The sequence below is a fragment of the Emydura macquarii genome, unplaced genomic scaffold (assembly GCF_026122565.2).
Source record: "Emydura macquarii macquarii isolate MOO-44397 ecotype Brisbane River unplaced genomic scaffold, CSIRO-AGI_Emac_v2 contig_212, whole genome shotgun sequence".
Lineage (NCBI taxonomy): Eukaryota > Metazoa > Chordata > Testudines > Chelidae > Emydura > Emydura macquarii.
In genome coordinates this window covers 5,633,569-5,656,842 of record NW_027130349.1, presented here as the reverse complement: position 1 = coordinate 5,656,842, position 23,274 = coordinate 5,633,569, and the positions used below count along the sequence as shown (strand labels likewise).

Genomic DNA, 23,274 nt, shown 5'->3' with positions numbered 1-23,274 from the left:
CTTACCTGGATGATTGGCTGATCAGGGGCAGGTCCAGGTCCCAAGTGCAGGAGAGTGTGACCTTCACTTGCTCCACGTGCAGCAGGCTGGGACTGCTCATATATGAGCAGAAGTCCACACTAACCCAGTGCAAGGCATAGAATTCATTGGGGCCACCCTGGACGCTTCCCAGGCCAGAGCCTTCCTGCCTTAGCCACGTTTCGAGTCGATGGTCTCTATCATCTCCCAGCTGCACCAATGGCCCACAACAACAGTCAGGCAGTGCCTACAGCCCACATGGTGGCCTGCATGTACACAGTGAGACTAGCTCTCCTGAGGCTCAGGCTGCTTCAGGCGTGGTTGGCCTCGGTATATGTGCCGAGCAGACACCCACTGTCACAGCACCCCCACCCATCTTAGCCTCCCCAAACTGGTGGCGGACTCCCATGGCAGTGATGAAGGATGTTCCGTTCTGGGAACTGGTCCCATTGGTCACCCTAATTTCCGATACTTCGGATGTAGGATGGAGAGCCCACATCAGCGCCAACCTAGGCATTCAGGGGCTCTGGTCAGGGGAGGAGAGGCGCCTGCACATCAACGTGAAGGAGCTGAGGGCCATTCGTCTAGCGTGCAAGGTGTTCCTCCGATTCCTGGCAGGCAGAGTGGTGCAGGTGCTGACTGACAACACCGCAGCCATGTTCTACATAAACAGGCAGGGGGGAGCCCGCTCTTCTGCCCTCTGCAAGGAAGCTATCCGTCTGTGGGACTTTGCCGTGAGGCACGATTTCCACCTGACTGCCTCTCACCTCCCGGGAGTGAGGAACGATGAGGCGGATCGCCTCAGCAGGTCATTTTTACCCCGCTACGACTGGTCGTTGCACCCAGAGATGGTGGCTATGATCTTCCAGAAGTGGGGAGTTCCCTGACTGGACCTGTTCGTGTCGGCCTGGAACACAGTGTCCAAGGTTCTGCTCACTTCGGGGTCGCACTTCTGATGCGTTCCTCATGGACTGGATGGGGGCCCTCATGTATGTGTTCCCGCCCATTCTGCTCCTACCCAAGGTTCTGCTGAAAATAGAGGGACAGGGCGGACGTTGTACTCATCTCTTTGGCCTGGCCGAGACAGCACTGGTTCAGCCTGCTGCTGGACCTTTTGCTCGCCCCATCCCTGGAGCTCCGAGGCGGCACAACCTTCTATTCCAGGACCATGGTCGCCTGTTGCACCCGTACCTGAACTCCCTGCACCTCATGGCCTGTAGGCTTTGTGGCTGATGGAGGGAGAGAGAGCCTGCTCGGTGCAGGTCCAGCAAGTCCTGCTTGGCAGCAGGAAACCTTCCACACAGGTTGTGTATCAGGCTAAGTGGAGGCGGTTTACCTGTTGGGTGGAGTCCAGGGTATTCTGCCCTGTCTCTCACCTATACAGGTGATCCTGGAGTACCTGCTCCAGCTAAAGCTCCAGGGTCTGGCGCTAGCCTCATCGAAGGTTCACCTGGCAGCCATTTCGGCCTCCCATCAGCCGCTAGAGGGGAGATTGCTGTTCTCCCATCCTATATTGGTCAGGTTCGTCTAGGGGGTGGAGAGGCTTTATCCGCAGGTCCGTGACCCTGTGCCTCCCTGGGATCTCAACCTGGTCCTCTCGAGACTCACGGGGCCCCCCTTCGAACCCATGGCCTCATGCCCTCTGCTCCTGCTTTCATGGAAGGTAGCCTTTCTGGTGGCCATTACCTCAGCCAGGAGGGTCTCCGGGATTAGGGCCTTGACCTTGGAGCTCCCTTATACAGTATTCTATAAGGACAAGGTCCAGCTGAGGCCGCATCTGGCCTTCCTACCCAAGGTGGCTTCCCAATTTCATTGTAACCAAGATATTTTTCTCCCTGTGTTTTTTCCCAAACCTCACGGTTTGGAGGAGGAGAGGAGATGGCATTCGCTGGATGTGAGATGAGCCTTGGCCTTCTATATCGAGTGTACAAAGCCGTTCCGGAAATCGACGCAGCTCTTCATCGCAGTGGCCGGCCAGATGAAAGGCTCACCTGTCTCCACCCAGCGCATCTCCTCATGGATTAATCTTGCATCAAGTTCTGCTATGAGCAGGCGAAGGTGCTGCTTCTGGGAACCATCACAGTGCACTCAACCAGAGCTCAAGCCTCATCTACAGCCTTCCTGGAGAGAGTGCCCCTACAGGACATCTGCAAAGTTGCTACCTACCTGGTCGTCGGTGCATACCTTCACGTCCCACTATGCCATCGTCCAGCAGGCGAGAGAGGACGCGGGATTCGGCAGAGCAGTGCTGAGAGCAGCTTACCGATAACTCTGACCCACCTCCAAAGGTATTGCTTGTTACTCATCTGTAGTGGAATGGACATGAGTAAGCACTTAAAGAAGAAAACAAGGTTACTTACCGGTAACTGATGTTCTTTGAGATGTGTTGCTCATGTCCATTCCACAACCCACCCCCCATCCCCACTGCCGGAGTTGGCAGAAAGAAGGGACTGAGGAGGCGTAGGGCCAGCAGCGCCTCATATACTGCGGCATGTGCGCGGGGCTCCAGGGCCCTACAGGATCTGCTAAGGGGAAAAAAGTTCTGGGTAACCGTGCACGGAAGCGTGTACGCACCTATAGTGAATGGACATGAGCAACACATCTCGAAGAACATCAGTTACTAGTAAGTAACCTTGTTTTTCTGTTACTCAGAAATGGCAGATCTAATTTTGCTAAAAATTTCCTTTATAACAACAATCTTGTGATCAAGTCTCTGGAAGATTTCATACTAGAAAGAATTTGAGAAAGTTAAGCCAACTGAAAAAGGAACTTTACAAAGGAAACTTCAACTCAACCTTAGCTATAAATAACCTCTCTACTGAAGCATAACTGTGTTATACGACTGGGCAAAAAAATGGTAGGTGAAATTCAACTTTGATAGGTGTAAGTAATGCACATTGGAAAAAATAAACCGTTATCGGTTTTAAATTACTGCTCAAGAAGGAGATCTTGGAGCCACCATGGCTAGTTCTCTGAAAACTTCCACTTAATGCGCAGCAGGGTTAAAAAGGCTTAACAGTATGTTAGGAACTATTATTAAAGGGATAGAAAAATAAGACAGAAACTATTGTAATGCAACTTCATAAATATGTGGTGCATTCACACTTTGAATACTGTCTAGTTCTGGTTGCCCCTTCTTAAAAAGGATATAGTTGACTTGGAAAAGATTCAGAGACAAGTGACAAAGATAGTCAAGAGTATGGAAGACTTCCATAAAAGGACAGATTAAAAAGATTAGGGTTGTTCAGTTTAGAAAAGAGACAACTGGGGGAGCATCTGATAGATGTCTATAAAATCATTAATTGTATGGAAAATAGAGAAGTGTGCAATACAAAAACCAGATGTCACCTAATGAAATTAATAGACAGCTGGTTGAATACAAATGAGGAAGTACTTTTTCATACAAAGCACAACTAACTACATGCCATTCCTGTGTAGCTCAAAAGCTTGTCTCTCTCACCAATGGAAGTTGGTCTAATAAAAGATATTACCTCACCCATCCTGTCTCTCACATCCTGGGACCGACATAGCTATAACAGCACTGCATGCATTCATGGAGGATAGGTCTATCAGTGCTTATTAGCCAAGATAATTAGGAATGCAACCCAATGGTTGGGGTGACCTTAAACCTCTGACTACCAGAAGCATAGGGTGAAAGACAGGGTGGATCACTCCATAATTTCTGGCTGCTGTCAGAGACAGGATACTGGACAAGATGGACTGGTATGAAAAGTCTTGTGTTCTTAATATACTTTAGTGCTGTAATAATTTTTAAATACAGTTTTAGTTGAGGATGGTATGATTTGAGTATCTTACTAAAGCATTGAAAAAAGTCTTATCTAGAAGCTTCAACATTTTTAGATCAGCAATGTAACCTATATGGATTGAAAATACTGAAGGCCTTAACAAGCTAACTTTGTTTATGGTTATTACTAGATTTATTGCTCCATAGTACTGTATTTAGGGGAATACTGTGCATGTGTTGCAAGTGTGTGAGGTGAAAATAAAGTTTTATATACATAAGGATTATGTTCCTGGTAAACACAATAATAAAACTTGGCTGTTTTCATTAATATTTTGAAGGTTGAATGCTGAAACAACTGTTGCGTAAAAGGAAAGTAACATTTATTCACCAGCATTACTTTGCCCGCTAGTATAACACATGGCTGCCCAAATAAATACTGGTGACCAATTACTTGTTAGAATTTTGGCAGGAGCTGTGTAAGGTCCTGCAAGCTAAAGCAGTAAGATAATAAAGGAAAGACCGTTGCATTATGAAACCAGAGCAGGGGCTTATGGGGCATGAGGAGCTACATTAAATTTTTGTGATTAGGCAGGGTAATAGAACCACTGTAAATCCTATATAATTTGCCATTTTTGGCTGAAATAGTTACAACATTTCAAGGGATTTGTCATATATCCTTCTTAATGCCATCCTTTCACCGAACTGCTTAATGCTGGCTGAAAGAAATCCTGAAATGCTATCCTCCAATCTGTCCCTGCAGGGATGGAAACCATCTAGAGGTATAGTCTTCCACTTACAAGTTGTTCACGAGGAGCCGCAAAGTAGAAATATCTTGCTTGGTATTAATCATTAACCTTGGATGCTATAATTTTCATTACACAATAGAAACCTATTCAGTATGTATTTTACTACACACAAGTGTCCTAGGCAGTTCACAAGATAAGAAGACACAGACCCTGGCCCAAGGAGCTTGTCTAACTTCAGATATGATACTTTGGAGGTTGGGGGCAACAAAACGATAGGGAAGGGCTGAAGGAGGAGTGACAGAAGTAACAGTAAGATTATGACTTAACAGATCGTGCACAACATGGTGTATAAAAATCTTTTGTATATGAATAAAATAAATGTAAAACATATATATATTGTTTATTCACTTCTCATAAACATCATAACTTTGTTCCAAAATTTTCACCTACTTTTCCCAAAGTGGTATATTGGGGTTCCTCAGTGCCTCTGTTAAAGTTTAAGACTGTATCCCTCAATTTTTTTCTGCTTTTATCTATCCACTTTTGAATCTCTCAACTCACATACCTTACATCTACCCTTCCTACTGACAGAAAGGGCTGGAATAGAATCACTGGGTCTTTGTGAAGTGACAGTTGATTTAATTTATGGGCTGAGTGCACTGTCTCAGCAAGTTACTGTTGTGAGAACCATAACTTGGAATTGCCTGAGTTTGGAATTCTTCAGTTCTCATCCACAATATTGCATGATTGGATTTTTTCCTAATTCGCTTAGAGATTAGTTAAAACTTTACATTGACTTAGTTTTTTCTTAGGCTATGTCTACACTGATGGCGGCAAAGTCGCTGCTGTGAAATCGATTTATCTGGATCGACTGAGCGGTCAGTGAAGACCTGCTCAGTTGATCCAGAAGTCGACGTTATTAATCCATCCCCCGCAAGTGGTGTAGCACTGCGTCAACGGGAATGCAGTTCCCGTTGGCGTAGTGCAGTGAAGACGGCGTGCAGAAGAGAAGCTCAGAAGTCGATGGGAGTTACGCAAGAATCGCGAAGGTTAGTGTAGACCAAGCCTTAAACTAAATAATTTGAAAGTAATGTCAAACATTATGTGAAGGAAAAATGTATATGTATGTGTCACTACTGTGTCCCAATATTTGCTTCTGCCTGCATCTCAGCCAGGCTTCCTCATACAAAATTGCGCTTATAAATATAATTCCCTGCTTTAAGTTGAAGTCTGCGTATACAATTCACTTTCTACAGTAAACTAAACCACTCTCTTTTCATTGCTTCCTCCCTGCTGGCCCTTGAAATGAACTTGGCAGGTAACTCTGGTTGAAAAAATAGATATTCTAAGAACACAGAAATGGACGCATTTGAATGTCATTGGAGGGTGGAGGGGGGAAATCTCTGCAACATTCCTTACTGGATACTTGTGTAAGGAGATGTGTTGAACTGACTGACAAGAGTAGCAGAAGGAATCCAAACAGTCCAAGTTTATAGTTGGCTGCTGGGCAGGTCGTTCTCAGGTGGTCTGTGAGGTATGGAGCTTAAATCAAAAATGGATATTTGGCTGATCAAGCTGTTTGTATGTGATACTCCCAAGTGTGATTACCTATTTGGATCTAGCAATCCCGGTTTTTTCCTGCTCCCTAAAAATGATTGAGCCATAGGGAGATAGGAAGCCCGTCATTGCTTCCTATTTGTGAAAATAAGCTTGTAACTTGAATGTCAAACACTAATGTTCCTGTATTAAAAATCTACTTCGAGAAGTATCTATTTGCCAAGACTCAGGAAATCAGATATGGTTCTTAGTGGAGCTGGTCAGAAAACGTTTTTTTTTTCCTGGCAGAAAAATCTTAACTTTTCATCAAAAACCTGAAAACTGAAAATCTGTGGAGAGCAAATATATTTTGTGGAAAACTTGATTTTGTGAAAACCCCCATTTTCTGTCAGTGTCTCTGTTTTGATAGTTAAATAGTGTAACAGTTAAAATTAGAACTAGAGCATAGCTGAATATTGAAAAATATAAGAATTCTTTAGAATTGTATATGTGGGGTCATTGTCTGTCTATCCATCCAAACTGTAAAGCATGCTCAGCTTTAAGCTAGTAACTAGTAACAGTATCTGGACCAGGCTAACATAGCAGTTACTTGGGTTTCTCTTAGTATATGTTTAGCAGAAGAGGTAACTCATCAATTTATTTCTGCTTTTTGCTTATTTTTTTATCTGACTGCACCTATCTTTGAAAGACAAGGTGAGTCAGGTTATATATTGTATTGGACCAACTTCTATTGGCAAGAGAGACAAGTTTTCAGGCTTACATAGTGCTCTTCTTCAGATCTCCCCCCTCCTTGTCTGTACTTTTCCTAGTTCCTCTAACATCCTGGGACCAACATGGCTACAACACTGGATTGCACATATCTTTGACATAAAATTCAAGTTTAATCTAGCTGAAAGAAATAGACAGTTCCCACAATAGAAGGTTGAGTATCACATCATACTCCTTATTTATGTTTTAAAACTGCACTATTTCCAGTATAAATAAATAAAATAGCAAATCCCTCATATCCAGAGTTCCCACAACTGTTTATAGCTCATAAATTGACAGGGACTGAAAAATTTAATCTATTAAAGTCTTAAGTGTAATTTTGACAACTAAAATTTCTCATGTCTATAGACCTATCCACTTAAATGGACTTTAAACAGGTAGTTAAATGCTACAGGATACATACCATTCCATGTTTAAGATTATTTCCATTTGGGATTTTGTTCTGTTATATTCATTGACATAGGGTTTAAAAAGTACTCATCAGTGACTAATTGAAATATGTCTTGGAGGGCATGGAGACCTAAGACAGTAATTTATGCAGAATTTGAGCTTTTGGTTAAATGCCAGCACTCCCCCCAAAACCAAAAAGCACCCCCTAGTCTTTGTGGTTGTAAAGATAATCTGCAGAATGTATACAAGGGGTGGCCAAACTGTGGCTTGTGAGCCACATGCAGCTCTTTTACAGTTAAAGTGCAGCTCACAGAGTTCCCTATGACCCACTACCCATTCTCAACCTACCAGAGTGGGGTGGGAAACTCAGAGTTTTTGCCTTGTGCCAGCATGGTTAGGCTAGAGGATTTTGCCTAGTGGGGAGAGGAGTTTCAGGGGTCAATAAGTTTGGCCGTCCCTGATACATACCAATGTCAGGCTGTTTTGCTGTGATTTCAAACAGCTCTAGTTTCTGTGCTGCTGTTTATTGGCAGCTGGGTTAAGTTAGCAAGACTCCACTCAATTTCATGCTGCTGCTGCTTGGGGAAGGCTCTGTGCTGCAGTTACTAGCTAAAAGGTTGCAGAAAACACCACTGGGCTGGAGAAGGACTGACAGAGATGTTTCTTTGCTCTTTACTGCAGATAGGATACAGACAGGAAGGAGGGATAGAGCAGTGAAGAACTACATCCTTTCAGCAGCCAGGGGGCTCAGGGGAAGGGAAAAGCGTGGAGGCTTGAGGGGTTAGTTGAAAGAGACAAACCGTTAATTCTCCCAGCTAATAGCTCTGGTGGAACTTCAGATTTCACTATTCTGCTATCTAGAGGACAGTACAGAAGTAGGAGCTTCCCAAGTACAGTCAAGGGACTGCAGCCTAGTAAGAATCCCAGCATCTGGGGGCCACCACAGGTGTGGATTTCTTGCCAAGGTTATTGCTCCTGATTTTCTCTAATGGATCATTCAGTTTTCACATTGCTTTCCTTTTATAATGAGGAGGATTTGTCAACTAGTTTCTGTTACGGTTTGTGAAGTTATACTCAAAACTTTTCCAAATGATTATTCACAGAGCAACATTTCACAGAGACTTTTCCTTACAAGCATATACTCAGTGAAAAATACCTATTGGCAGCTTTCTCTCTAAAGTGGTTTAACATGCTGTATACAAGTTTTAATTTGGAACTAAACAGGGTTGATGTGTAAATTACACTGGGTACAGATTTTATCTGCTCTTTATTCTAGTCTCTCTGGATTCTTAAAGTATCCTCCTTACTATAGTGTCTGAGCACCTTCCAGTAGTTCACTAAGCTATGTGACTAACTCTGTCACACTGTTCTGTCTTTCCAATCCAGCCCTTGGGGAAAATTGTTTTAGGATTTGGGAGCATTTAGAGTACATCACATGCTACTATGTTTATTGTTGAAGGCATGGTTGAAGTGTGCCTAGTACTTGGAGTGGAGGGTGGTGAGGTTTGTGATGATCCTTAGTTCCTGTGGGAGTTTGTTTCACAATCTTTGACTGGCCCCCTGAGAGAGCCTGTCTTCCACACAGACTGGCGTTACTGAGGTTGTGGAAAGTTCCCTTATGTCTGAGAAGAAGAGTTGTCAACCACAGTCTTCATTCTGGAGTTTTAGACTATCTTTTAGATATGCTGGGCCCAGGCCACTGTGTGCCTTGAAGATAGGAGCTGAGACCTTGTACTTCCTTCTGTGTGAAGCCAATGTAGAAAGCAGAAGACAGGTTTTATGTGCTTAGTTTCATGACCAAGTATATTGCATTGCTGTAGTCTAGATGAGGTGTGAGCCACAGTGCTCCAGGCCCATTCCCTCTCATGGCCTCCCAGTCTAAAAGATGTATTGTAGATAGCAAAAATTCTGATACCTGAAACTGGCTACAATGGAGTAATTTGTATATATCTGTTTTATACTTCTGGCATCCTCACACCATGGACTTGTCTAGACAAATTTAGCACATGGCAGATTGGGAAATAAATCTACAGAACAATATCATGCCATGCAGTAACTATCCATGTGGATCCTGCCACTGCACATTAAGAGTTCCCTAGTGTACATTGACCTACTCACTGTGTACTTAGGGAACCTATAGTGCATAGTAGCAGGGTCCACATGCACCATTAGCATATGGCATGCTAGTATGCTGTGATTTATACCCGATCTTGCTGCACACTAATTGTTAGTCTAAACAATCCTTCTGAGGTAATGCACAGTATTTACTAAAATGTGCTCCTTTGCTGGGTTTCAGTAAAATCTTGGTAACTGGCACTTTCTGAAATGATACCCTTCATAATTTTGCACAAAAATCTCTGGAAAGAGTTAATATGTAGAGATAATGTTGTGAGGTCTGTTTAATATCACTTAAAAAAAACTAAGTACATTTACTAGTATGCTATGAAGCGTCATGAATAAAAACTAAACTACAATTGACCAATGAACAATGTATATTTTATTAAGCATTATCTTGTTTTGCTGTGTAATAAATAACATGGACACTGAGGAAGCAAGGAACTGTATCTGCCTCCAGATGAAGGCAAACCTACGAAGGAAACAAAATATTTTGCCAGTTTCATCAAGAAATTTATGTTTGTTATTGTTTTCTACCTGAAATAAATTCAGGAGTATTTGATGTGGTTAAGAATCTGAGCATTGCTCTCCACTGTGCCTCTCAGCTAGAATTCCTTACAGGAGAGCTGTTCATTTAAATACAAAAGGCCAGGAGGTTCATTGTGGTTGGGTCCATTATAGGTAAAATCTTGAAGAGCCTAGTTCTCAATTTTGCATGGTTAATAAAGAGCTATTTGAATTTTAGAATGTGGTGACCAATGCCCACTTTGCATGGCAGCCAACTGGCACCACTTGTAATTGAGATACAAATTTGGCTCTTCTAGGGAGAAGCTCTGCTTCTGTTGTGAGTTGCATACTGTCTCAACAGGAGGGAGGGAAAGGGGCAAAATCACCAGAGATTTCCTGAACACAACATTCTAGCAGTTACTGCTACTTCTAGAAGTTATAGCTGTAAAGTGATCTGTGGTGGGTAGAGGGGCCATTCCCCTGTGCCATTCCCAAAGACAAGACAGTTAGGGGATATGGGGCTATTTATTCCTATGCCACCCTAGAAGTGGGCAAGGGGGAGAGGATTGCTTGGGGGTTCAAAGTGGGTGACAGTGAAGCCGTCCAGTATGGCAAGTTGTATCTGTACTATTGCCAATACTCCATTCTACTGACTTGAGTTAATCTGGTCTCTAGGTTTCTGGTTTGTTGCGACAGGGAATCTCAGTGGTCCTACCTCCCCAATTCTAGCTTCAAATGAGTGATAATGAACACCCTATTTTCAGATGGGTCTGGTTAAGAAGAGAAACGCAAGCAAAAACGAGGCTAGAACTGCAGGCTTACTATGCGCAGCCCTGCAGGGGGAATAGGGAGGGAGCTCATTAATCTGTGGCTTCATTGCTGCTGGCTCTGAGTTCCCAGGCATCAGCTTCTCAAATTCTGCCTGGCCTTCTTGAGCAGCCTCCCCCTTCTTTGGGGGCAGGAATGATACTCCTTTCCCCCCACCCCCTTAGCTAGCCCATGCTAGAGGGAGGGAGAAGCAGGTGTGCATATTGTCCAGGTCCCAGACTCAGAGCTTGGGTCTTCTGCTAATCCTAATTATCTGGTGATGATATAATAAGCAAATATTAGTAGGGGTTGATGCTTCTTCCTATAAAAGAAGGCTGGGGATTCCTTTGGGCGGAGCCCAATGCAGCAAAGTTTAAAAATTAAAATAGAACCAAGATTGATTTTACTCATTACCTTTATTTTAAAGAATGAGCCAGCAAAAAGTGTTGACATTTGGCTGCATCACTTTGTGCTACCACTGAATCCTGTAGGTTAAGAGGGGAAAGCTATGCAGTATCAGTGTGGTTGAGTGGGGCAAACCAGGTGGTATGTGAGCAGCACGAACCTCTGTTTTAACCATGAGGTTGACATGGGACAGAAATTTGATTGACATAAAGAACAAATGATATTCCACACTTGTGTATTGTCGCTCCCATACAGCAATGCAGCTTCAGCTTCAGTTCCATCACTTCCAGATACACTGCCTCTAAAAGCACTTGTTATGGGAATGACATTACTATAATGAACATAGTGTGCTAGGTTAGTGTTAGAGTTATTAGGACTGAAATAATCACAGCAAAAATGTCAGCTTCAAGTATGAGCCGTACGAGTTCAATGTGTTGCGGTGTCCCTGCCTAGTGTGGGTTGATAACCGTATGTCTGGTATGGCTCAAAGGCTGGTCAGTTCAGTAATAATACTTATGTATGATACAGGTTGTGGTTACTTTGAGGTACTGCTTGGAGTCTTGTCACAAGTTGTCAAATAGAAACTGTTTTTCAAAGGCAACTGCTATCTTCTCACAAACTTGAAAATGTTATCAATACCTCATTAAACTGTCATGAGCTTCTTCACTTTCTTCTGATGCATTTAGTACTGGCAACCTACAATTTCAACTGCTTATTTGTATTTGACTGGGTCCTTCCCCATTTTATCTCAGAAATTAGGATCCTTTTCAGGGAGAGGCTATCATCATCCCCTTATGAGTCATAATGAGCCAAATCAAGCCTTAAAATCTGAGATTTTAAAGTGGTATAGTGCAATAGAACTCGCTTATTTGTAATTAAGTGAAAAATGGTATTGATATTTTCAAAAAGTACATAACCTTCCCCTTTCCAAAAATGGAATATATGTCTATAAAAAAAAAAGTATTATAGCTTAATGTAATTGCAGTTGCTTTTAGATCTTTCAGAAGAAATTAACTTGGTTCCATAACACTTCAGATGTTTTACAGACTATATATTTTTTCTATTTATTGTCATTTGCCTTTTTAAATCAAACAGCTTAATTTGGGATTTTTATGTTTAAAGCTCTTCGGTATACTTTCTTTATACTAAACTTTTATATTCTTATATATTATATTTATATTCTTTAACCTTAGAATATAAAAGTCGCTAGTTGACTTTAGTCACTTGTTTATAGTTCTGATATAAAAATGAAATATTTGTGATTCTATGCTGTAGTCCATTTGTTTCTGCCCATATTTCTGTAACACTCTTTTATATTTATTATAGTGCAATGCGTGTATTGTTGTCCAAGCTACCACGGCCATGGATTGTGGATGAGAAGAAGGATGACGGCTATACTGCCTTACATCTGGCAGCACTCAATAATCATGTGGAAGTGGCTGAACTCTTGGTGCATCAGGTAAGGCTCTCCTCTCAGGAGGACTGAAATATGTCACATGTCTTTGATTAACCTTACTGAAGCAGATGCCTGACAAAAGCAGTTGGGATAGCAAGTGGGCTGCATTCCCTTCGCTATGTGCCAAGCTTGCCCTTTGGAACATTATTATATTGGCTCAGTTATAAGAGGTGCAGAGAGATGAAATTGCTCCAGTACTTTTCTAAACAAGTTTAACCCTTTATAGCCAACAACTTGGAACTTTTGCAGTAAGTAATTAAAAAAGAAATCATTATAATTAATTTAACAGATCATTAAGGATTAGGGATGTAAATTTCATTTTAAAAAAGGTAACAGTTTAAACTATTAAAATTATATCAGTTAATCGTTTAACCAGTTATACTTGTCTTCTCCCCGCACTCAGCCCCTGGGTAGAGTCCCCAGCTCGGTTCCGCAGGGGATCCCTGTCTCAGAGCTGTGGTCCCCGGTGTTCTGCTACAGGGTGCTTCACAGCACTTGTACCAGGGCCTTGGCCTCCCTAGGGAGCAGCAGCAGCAGTGTAGCCGCCTCCACTGTGGCCCGATGCCCTCACTGTGGAGACTGAGAGCCCACACCACTGATTAACTGATAAGTATTAGTCTTAACGGTAAGACTAATGCTTATTGGTTAACCATTTAACCCTATAATATTTTACATCCCTATTAAGGATAAGATGAAATCACGGAGGTCACAGATTCTGTGAATTCCAGAGATCACTGTGACATTTTTCTCTTCAGCCAGGGGCGGGCTTGGAGCTCTCAGTGGGCAGGGGCCCTGAAACTCCCAGCCTCTGTGGTGGGGTGCCCCTGGCAGTTGGCCCTGCAGCTCTCAGCTGCTGTGTGCGTCAGGGCATCGGAGCTCTGAGTGGCTGTGGGTGGGGGGGGGGGGGGGGGGCCTGCAGTTCTGAATGGCCCCATCAGGTGAGGGGACCCCTGAGTTCCAAGACACTGCAGGTGGCTGGGGGCCCCGCAGCTCCCAGCTGCCTCAGCTCAGAGCCATGGCGGGGGGCACCCAGATCTCAGAGGCAGGACCCTGCTGCTTCAGGGTAGTGGAGGGAGTCTGGAGCTCCGAGCTGCTGTGAGGAGACCCCAGAACTCTGAACTGAACCACCATTGGCAACGGCGGGACAACAGAGCTCTAAAGCCGCGCCCCCCCCGCCCCCTCGTGCAAGCAGCAGGTGCTGGACCCCATCCCCCTCTACTCTCTCACAGCAGGGCTTGGGCTCTCAGAGCCATTTTGTCATTGCTATTTTTAGTGAAAGTCAGGGACAGTGCACGGACTTCCGTGAATTTTTGTTTACATGTGACCTGGCCGTGATTTTTACTAAAAATAACCATGACAAAATATTAACCTTAGTGATCATCAGTGAAAAGTTCCAGAATAGTAGCCGTGTTAGTCTGTATACAGCGAGAGTCCTGTAGCACTTTAAAGACTAATAAATTTAATTTCTGCAGGCATAAGCTTTCATGGGCTGTAACCCACTTTGTCAGATGTAAGGAATAGAAATCAAATAGCAGATGTGTGTGTGTATATATATATATACACATATCCAAGACTAAGGAACAACAATGGGGAAGTAGTTGAGGCCTATTCATAACCATTGATTAGGAGGTGAGAATGTGTGAACAGTGACAATTATTTCTTGTAATGAGATAACCATTCCAAGTCCTTATTTAGACCCAGTTTGATTGTGTTAAGTTTGCAGATCAGTTCAAGCTCAGCAGGTTCTCTTTGAAGTCTGTTTTTGAAGTTGTTTTGTGGAAGTATGGCAACTTTCAAGTCATTTACAGAGTGTCTTGGGAGATTGAAGTGCTCTCCTACTGGTTTATGAATGTTTCTATTATTTGTCTGATTTGTGTCCATTTATTCTTTTGCGTAGTGACAGTCTATTTGGCCAATGTACATGGCAGAGGGGCATTGCTGGCACATGATGGCATATATTACATTAGTAGATGTGCAGGTGAATGAACCCCTGATGGTGTGGCTGATGTGATTAGGACCTGTGATGGTGTCACTAGAGTCAATGTGTGGGCAGAGCTGGCAATGGGGTTTGTTGCAGGGGTATGTTCCTGGGTTAGTGGTGTTCTTGTATGGTGTACTGTTGCTGGTGAATATTTTTGCTTCAGGTTGGGGGGCTGTCTGTAAGCAAGGATAGGTCTGCCTCCCACAGCTTGAGCGAGTGAGGGGTCATCTGCTAGGATAGGTTGTAGATCCTTAATGGTGTGCTGGAGAGATTTTAGTTGGGGACTGTAGGTGATGGCCAGTGGTGTTCTGTTGTTTTCTTTGTTGGGTCTGTCCTGTAGTAGGTGACTTCTGAGTACCCGTCTGGCTCTGTTTCTTCACCTCTCCAGGTGGGTATTGTAGTTTTAAGAATGTTTTATGGAGATCCTGTAGGTGTTTGTCTCTGTCTGAGGGATCGGAGCAAATCTGGTTGTATCTTAAGGCTTGGCTGTGATCATCAGTGTCTTCTCTTTCTCCTTTCGCAGTCCAGTTGGCCAGTATAGCAGGCAGTTCAACAGTACCCTGAATGTACAATTGTAGGGTTAAGAATATGGAGCCTATTAAACAAGGTGGTTGAGGATGATACATTTATTTATCATTTAAGGCTCCACTAATTGTAGTTTTTTCAGTTCATTACAACTGAATAAATTTAAAGTTTTTAAAAACTATTAATAGCAGCCTTCAACCTTCTCCCCTTTATTCTACCCATAATTGTAAGGTTCTTGGTATTCAGATGTAGAGAATTAAGAATTTTACATTCCTTAATTTAATCCCATAAATTAAACGTATAGGGACAAATTTTCGAAAGTTCTCTGTATTTAAAATTGAGACCATATTTTCAGAAAAACTCATCTCCCATTAAGGGGTCTGAAGTTGCCGCTGGGTACTGCACACCTCTGAATAACTAGCCACTTCATATGAGTGCCAAAGTGGAAGCTGAGTCCTCTTGAAAATTTGACCCTGGTAATTTTTTTCTCCTATGTTCCCAAATCCAAGGAGGTATCATATTCAGAACCTTATTGTATGCTCTAACTGACTACCTTACTTCTAGATTGACTATTGAAATCTGACACTCTTAATATCTTTTTCAGGGCAATGCTAACTTGGATATCCAGAATGTAAACCAGCAAACTGCACTGCACCTTGCCGTTGAACGACAGCACACACAAATAGTTAGGGTAAGCTATTGTAATAAGCCACATGGGTTAGCTTTATTCTGTTCAAGGTGACTTAAATCATTAAGATAAGGTAGATTCATAAGCCTTATTTATACTAGTATAACCACTTGTTTTAGGCTTGAAGCTTAATTAAGATATATCCTGAATTTAGATCAACTCACTCATACTTTCTTTGCATACTTAATTAAAGCGACAGAGGAAACACCCCATCTACTTATGCTCTAATGATGACATATTTTAATTGTATCTTTCTTTCATTGGGCTTTTTATACCAGAAATAAGTTTTAGTATCAGCCAATCAAGAAACATGTTTTGAGAGGCAGGAAAGTTGGAGATACATTTAATGTCAATCATATACTTTTCTACCACTTAAGGTTTAGAGGTGTATGCTTGGATGCAGAAAAACATTAACTTCTTGACATAACTAGATCCAAACTCTTCTTTCTGTCCACACCGCTAAAACTCTTTCATCTATGTCCTTATCTCCCACCTTGTTTATGGTAACTGTCATTTCTTTAGCCTCTGACTTTTGCATCACCTCTCTCCAATTCACTCAGTGCAGTTCCTAAAAACATCTTACAGGTTTTTTCATCACCTTATCTGTCAAAATCACAGTGTCTCCCCTTTCACCGCTTTGAATTCAAGTTTACTATGATGGCATTCAAGGCCTTATGTAATTTTGCCCCTCTGTACTTATTCACCCATGGTGGTTCTTGTGTCCCCTCGACATTTGCTCTCAAGCAGAGATGCCATTTGTTTGCTTCTTGGACAAACATTTTTTTACTTTCATGCCCCTTGCATGCCTACGGGGCCCTCCCACCCCCTCCGAAACACTCTTTCTTAGCTGGTTTACAGATTACTACTGCCTCTTCATTCAAATCTCTTCTCAAGATCCACCTGTCTCATATTGCCTACTGGAAACTTGCTAATTAAATTATTATATATTTATGAAATATTTTTATATAATTTGAACACACATCTTTTCTCCATCATGCTGTTGCTACCCTTTGAGTTAATTGGGTAATCTTACTGTTCAAAGTCTCTTTGCCCTTCTCCTACAACAGTCTCAGTGCTTTATTCCATTCTATGTTAAACACAGAATACCCCTTTAAACAAATCCATAAGGCCACTACCATCTCATTTGTCACGTCCTTCTCCTCCTCCCCAACCCTTCATATGTCTCTAGTTGTCTTAGAGGCTAAGCTCTTCAGGGCAGCGATTGTGTGTTTTATATAATGCCTTCCTCAATGGGGGTCCAATCCGTATTGTGGTTTCTTGTGACTTCTGTATAAATTGCAAATGATTTTTGTAAAGCCATTTAAAAATAAAAACAATTAAGTATGTTTAACATTAGTTTATATATAAGGTACTAGGTTTGTGTCTCTGACCTGTAAACAGTAACCTCTGCTAAGTGGAATGTCGCTTTCAGACCTTAAGTATCTGTGGTTATATCCTCTATTGGGACCCAGAGTCTGCAGTTTGTGGAGGACTCAAACTCAGTGTGGCAAGAAGGGAGCAGGGAAAGGAGAATGAGAGAGAGATGGGTTGGGAAGGAGGAGTTATTACAGATGTCAGACGTCCACCAATCTGTCATTTTTCACAAGTAGCATTTCTTTGTTAGATAAAATGAAAACAAAAAGATGGCTGGAATACTTATTGTCACAGCTTGTTTAAACTTTACAGGGCCAACAGATTGATAGTGAAATTATTCAAGTTAACACTCAAGATAAAAGTTTGCTTCCTAATAGCCAAAGAAATAAGTTAAAGCTTGATTTTTTTTCATATTGAACATCATTTTGGGGCACAATTTTGTTTGCATAGTAAATATCTGCCATTTTGTGCTTGCCATTTGTCAATGCTTTTTTTGACAGTTCAGGGCAAACGCAATTTTTATAACCACAAACAGAGGCCAGTTTGAAAATCATGCTGCGCAATATACAGTAATATCCGTGGTTCCCAAAACAGGGTAGCAATGACCAGGATTTTGGAAATGTACCCTACACCTGCTAGGCTAGAGAGCTAAGCCTATAGGCCAGGATGAAAAATACCTGTATTGCCACTCCTCCCAAAGCTGTGCCCTGATTCTTGTCAATTTCACAGCTGTTTAATGTTCTGAATAGGTGTAGTTTTCACTCTGCACCTGGGCAAAGCCATGAGCAGCAGCAGAGGCACCGGAACTGTTCCCTGCTGGTTGATAACACTGCATCTATTCAGACTCAATTCATATTTGCAAGGTTACCTTTTAAATCATGTATGCTAAAAACTACTTGTTGAAATGAAAGCTGTGAATTGATTGCACATATTTAGGAAAACTTCATTACTCCTAAGGGTGAATGATCCAGAGCTTCTGTCATTATTAAAATCCAATTAGAATGTTGATATTTATCATGTGGGATAATTACTTTAATTTTATAGTACCTTTCACGCTTTGCTGAAATGCTGTCACTTTCAGGGAGAAATGTGATACTAATTTAGGACAGGTAGGAAGAAGTTTTTTGTTGTTGAAACTGCAGTGGAAATTTTAGTTAGGCAGATCATCTGGTATCCTGGGCCAAATTGCAGACTGAGTGGACAACCTGGATACATGTGATATCTGGACACCATTTTTAGACCATAAAAATCTATATTACTTCAGTAAGATGGACACAGACAATACAAAGAACACTTGATACATGCAAGCCTCTCCATTATTCCTATAACCAACCTAGCTACCTAGCTTTCTTTTCTTTTTCTTAAAAATATCTTGTGACTAGTGGTAAATATTGTCTGTCTTGCTTGTACTTGTATTTAGCATTATTAGAAAAAGATTTTTCTTACCCAGGAGTGTTGACAGATGTGATCCCATTTCAGTGAAGCATATGGTATGGTCCTATATCTGGAACTTCTTGCCACCAGAAAAATATTTTCATAGAATCAATGTCACTTGCATTCTTCAGGCTATTTGGTCAGCCTTTATGCACTTTTGGAGCTAGCATAATACTTCTTCTTGGGCACAGTGCTAATCTAACAGATGAGCAGAAGAGTAGGCATGTTGAAGAACTAGCAGTATGTGATGTATCAGATTGGAGTGCTTACATCCAAGAATGTTGAAATGGAACCCTCACAGAGCATCCACACCTCAAAGCTGGATTAACTAAAAATCCTAAAATAACTTATGCAGCCATGCAAAGAATATATTGGCTCCCATGGATCAAAATTATTAATTCCTGTTGGGCTCCTTCCAAAGTTGTAGTTTCATGCATCTATGAAGTAGCAGTTAACGGTAGTGTGTTTCTTTTAAGAGCCGTGCTACCCTAGGAAAGGGTGGCTCAGGCTGTTGTGGAGAGACTTTGGGTTCTTTGTCGAATAGTGTCTGTATTGGTGCTCCACTGTAGGTGTATCTCTGTCCCTGCACTGCTGATCGGAGAACTTCAGTAGCATTGTCCATTGAGCCCACACATGCGCTCTCTCTCCTTGTGCTGCGCCACAAGGTAGCCAGTGAGCGCAGGCTAACTGCCTTCAGTTCTTTCTCAGTCACTTCTGTCTAGAAACAGAGCCTTTTAGCTGTCCATTAGCGGATCGTTAACTCTCCTTTACATTTGTTAATCTTTAGCTTTCAAAACCTTTTAGCTTTCTTCTGATTTTATTTGGCCGTACCTTAAACTCAAATCAAAAAGAAGAAAGAAAAGACTTTGTTCTTGTCAACCCCTGGTTGGGAGCCGGGGGAAGGGGCTTTAAGAAGTGTTGCACTTGCAGTGAGGCAATTCTGGTCGCAAACAAGCACTCCCAGTGCATTCGCTGCCTTGGTAAGGGACACTTCCAACAAAAGTGTTCCCTCTGCCAGCAGCTCCAACTTGAGATCCTACAAGGACAGAGCTCCACCAGAAAATCATCTTTATGAAGGTGGTTCTCTGAACCCAACCCTGTGGCGGCCATGAGTCTTCCCCCCAACCTTCGATGTCGAAGGACAGTGGGTTGAAGAAATGGTACGGGGACTCCTCTCATAAGCTGAAAAAGAGAGGGGAAGTCCACTAAGCGAGCCCAAAGATAATTGAAAGTGATCACTATCTCGCTCGGTATCCTTGGCACCGCTGACACCGAGATCATCCGGCACTCACAGTGAACCATTGGTGTCTGGTACCATTGATAGGCCCATTGACCCTTTGGGTCTGGGCACCGAATCTTCGGTACAGAGAGATAAGGGCATACACCCTAAGATGCTACCGGTATGTGAGCTGATGTCGGTACTGTCAGCGGCCCATCCGGTGCTGGAGAGATCTTTACAGGTGAGGTCTCCATACCCCTTGGCACTGCCGCTGATGCCAGGATGCTTGGTACCAGTTCAGATCCATCAGGCTGAGTACGTGACTATGCTGGAAGCAGTTGGTACTGAGATCATGGCACCGACCAAGGGGTATTTCCCCACAATCATGCCATGCTCCTCTGTTGTCAAGTGAGAGATCAGACAATAAGCTGGAAGGAGTTTCTCGGTACTCTTTCCAAGCTCCATGTGGAATATCAACATGGTCCAGGAATGTACCAACAGAACGCACTGCCACCATCTTGGAATGGCCACCCGTGGGCATTTCCACCAGGCTCTGTGCCACCACAGTGGCCATACTGCATGGCTCGACAAATTTGCTTCAGAGCTAGGAGCCAGCCCAAAAATTAAGGAACTAGACAATGTGGGCCCAGCGGCGCCCTGGCCGGAGCACGGCAGCCACTCTCCTCTCCCAGCCCTGCCCCTTCCCCCCTCCACTCTCCCCCAACAGGGGCCCAGCGGCAGGGCGCGCTGGCCGGAGCACAGCAGCCGCTGTCCCTCCTGGCCCCGCCCCTTCCCCTCGCCCCTCTCCCACAACATGGGCCCAGCGGCCGGGCGCCCTGGCCGGAGCACGGCGGCCGCTCCCCCTGGAAAAAACTAGGTGCCAGACTTAAATTTCTAGGCGCCATGGCGACCTGGCGCCCAGGGTTTCTCGAGCCCTGCCATACTGGGACCCCTGGGCGGCTCACTGGCAGCCTGCCTAAGGGGCACCAAGCATTGCCTGGGAACCTTCCAAGCATGCTCCCTCGGCCACAGCATCATGTGCCTTGGAACCTCAAGAAGTGGAAGAACAGAAGGTAGACACAGAAGAGACGATAACACCCAAGTCCATATCGTCTTGTTTGCTGGACGAAGTGGTCATGCTGTCACCACTTTCCATGGTGGATGACTTCCGCATATTCCAAGAGCTGCTGAAAAGAGTGGCTGACACCCTCCGTATACCATTGGAGGAGGTTAAAGATGCACACCACCAGCTCGTGGATATCCTCCATGCTTCATCTGTCTGCAAAATGGACCTCCCAATTAACGAGCCCATCCTAGACCCAGCTAAAATGGTGTGGCAAATCCTGGCTTTGGTGGCCCTGGCATGCAAATGGGCAGACAAAAAATATTATGTCCCCGCAAAGAAATCAGAGTTCCTGTTCACCCACCTGCCGCCCAGTTCCATTGTGGTGAATGCTGTGAATTCTGGTGGCCAACAGTATCACTCTAGGACAACACCCTATGCCAGAGACTGGGAGCGTCTTATCCTCTTTGGTAGGAAGGTGTATTGCTTGGCCACCTTACAGTTTCCAGTTGCTAACTACCAAGTGCTCACAGGAAAGTATGACTACATGAATTACAATAAATTACACGACTTTATTGATAAATTGCTAGAGAGCTCCTGGGACTCCTTCAAGGCCATCATCCAGGAAGTGCAGCTGGTAGCAAAAACATCTTTGCAATTGGTTCTTGATTCTGTTGACATGGCTGACAATACCATCTACATGACTGTGGTGATGAGACGGGCGTTGTGGCTTTACCTCTCAGGATTCCTGAAAGTGGTGCAGACCACAGTGGAGGACCTCCCCTTTGAGGGTATCAAGATATTTGCCAAGAAGACCAGATCCAGTCCTTGAAGGATTCCAGAGCCACTCTCAGGTCACTGGGAATCTACACACCAGGGCAAACCAGGTTTTAGCCCTCAATACCACCAGGGGCCTTATTTGTTTCAATTCTCATCATGACGCTATGAGCCCTAAAAGAAAAAATGGAAGCCTTTGGATTCCCACTCCTTGACTCAAGGACATGCCCTTAAGCACCACTTTTGACGTGCAGGTTGAGGCACTGCGAGACTTCTCTCTACTACTGCCTATGCCCATGCACCCATTTGGCCACCTTTTGGCAGTGTTCCAGAGTGCCTGGGAGTGCATAACATCAGACAGGTCGGTCCTAGAGATCATCACGTCCAGTTATTCCATCCACTTCTCATTTCTACCCCCTCCACAACACCCTTCCCTGTCCCTCTTCAGGGACCCTTCTCACGAGAGTTTACTATGGCAGGAGTTAGGAGCCATAGAACCAGTACCTCAACATGTATGAGGCAAGAGATTCTACTCTCATTAATTCCTAATACCCAAAAAGAAGGGAAGTTGGAGACCCATCATGGATCTCAAAGCTCTCAACAAGTTCGTCAAAACTCAGAAGATTAGTGATCATTCCATCATTGGAACAGGGAGGTTGGTTTTTGGCCCTCGACCTACAAGATGTCTACTTTCATGTTTCAGTACTGTCGGCTCTCAGACATTTTCTCAATTTCACCCTAGGACATGACCGCTGCCAATACAAAGTCCTTCCCTGTGGACTTTTATCAGCCCTGAGAGTATTTTCCAAAGGTCTTTCAGTGGTGGCTGCCCATTTATGATCACAGGAGATAATGATCTACCCTTACCTGGACGATTGTCTCCTCAGAGCTCGGTCACTTGAGGAGGCTCAAGCCACCGAGGACACACTACGCTTTTTCACGGAACTGGGCCTGCAGATCAGTTCCCAGTAGTCGACCCTCACTGGTGTAACACTTAGAATTCATAGGGGCCAACCTAGATGTGCTACAGGCCAAAGCCTTCCTACCTCAAGACAGGTTTCTATTCTTGGTCTTCCTTATAGATACAGCTCAATGCAGCCCTCAAGTGCCTGCTGGAATCTGCCTTCAGCTCTTGGGGCATATGGCGGCAAGCATGGCAGTGATTCTGCATACCAGGCTTCACATGTGATACTTGCAGTTGTGGTTCGGTTCAGTTTACAGACCAAACAGAAAATCTGGACCAACCCCTGTCACTGCTCACCAGGATCGGTGAAAGACCCCAGCAAATGCTTGCAAAGAGACCCCCCCCCCCTTTTTTTTTTTCTGACACCAGCTTGTCACTCCTTACCACTGATGCATCCCTCATTGGATGGGCGAGCATTTAAACAGTCTCACAACACAGGGCAAATGGTCACCTGTGGAGAGATCAATTTTCTTGAATTGAGAGCGATCAGGAATACCTGCGCTCATTTCCTCCAACTGATAAGATCTTCATATGCGATCCTGTTAACGGACAATATAGCCTGGATGTATTCTATCAACTGCCAGGGAGGAGCCAGATTGCCCTCCCTATGCTCAGAGGCAATGAAACTGTGGAACTGGTGCATCTCTCACAATGTCACCTTGTCCACGGCTTACCTCCTGGGCACACAAAACTCGATAGTGGACAAGCTCATTCTCAGATTCCTGCACAACTACT

At 43.6% G+C, this 23,274-nt stretch overlaps 1 protein-coding gene across 4 annotated transcripts in view; it reads left to right on the top strand.

Moving 5' to 3' along the window:
• Nucleotides 1-23,274, top strand: part of MIB1 (MIB E3 ubiquitin protein ligase 1) — a 115,734-nt gene that overhangs the window by 59,374 nt on the left and 33,086 nt on the right. For all 4 annotated transcript variants that reach the window (XM_067546785.1, XM_067546777.1, XM_067546793.1 and 1 more), the window contains exons 13-14: nt 12,385-12,517; nt 15,625-15,711. In XM_067546785.1, the coding sequence (XP_067402886.1) occupies nt 12,385-12,517; nt 15,625-15,711 (220 nt within the window). The remainder of the gene's footprint in view (nt 1-12,384; nt 12,518-15,624; nt 15,712-23,274) is intronic.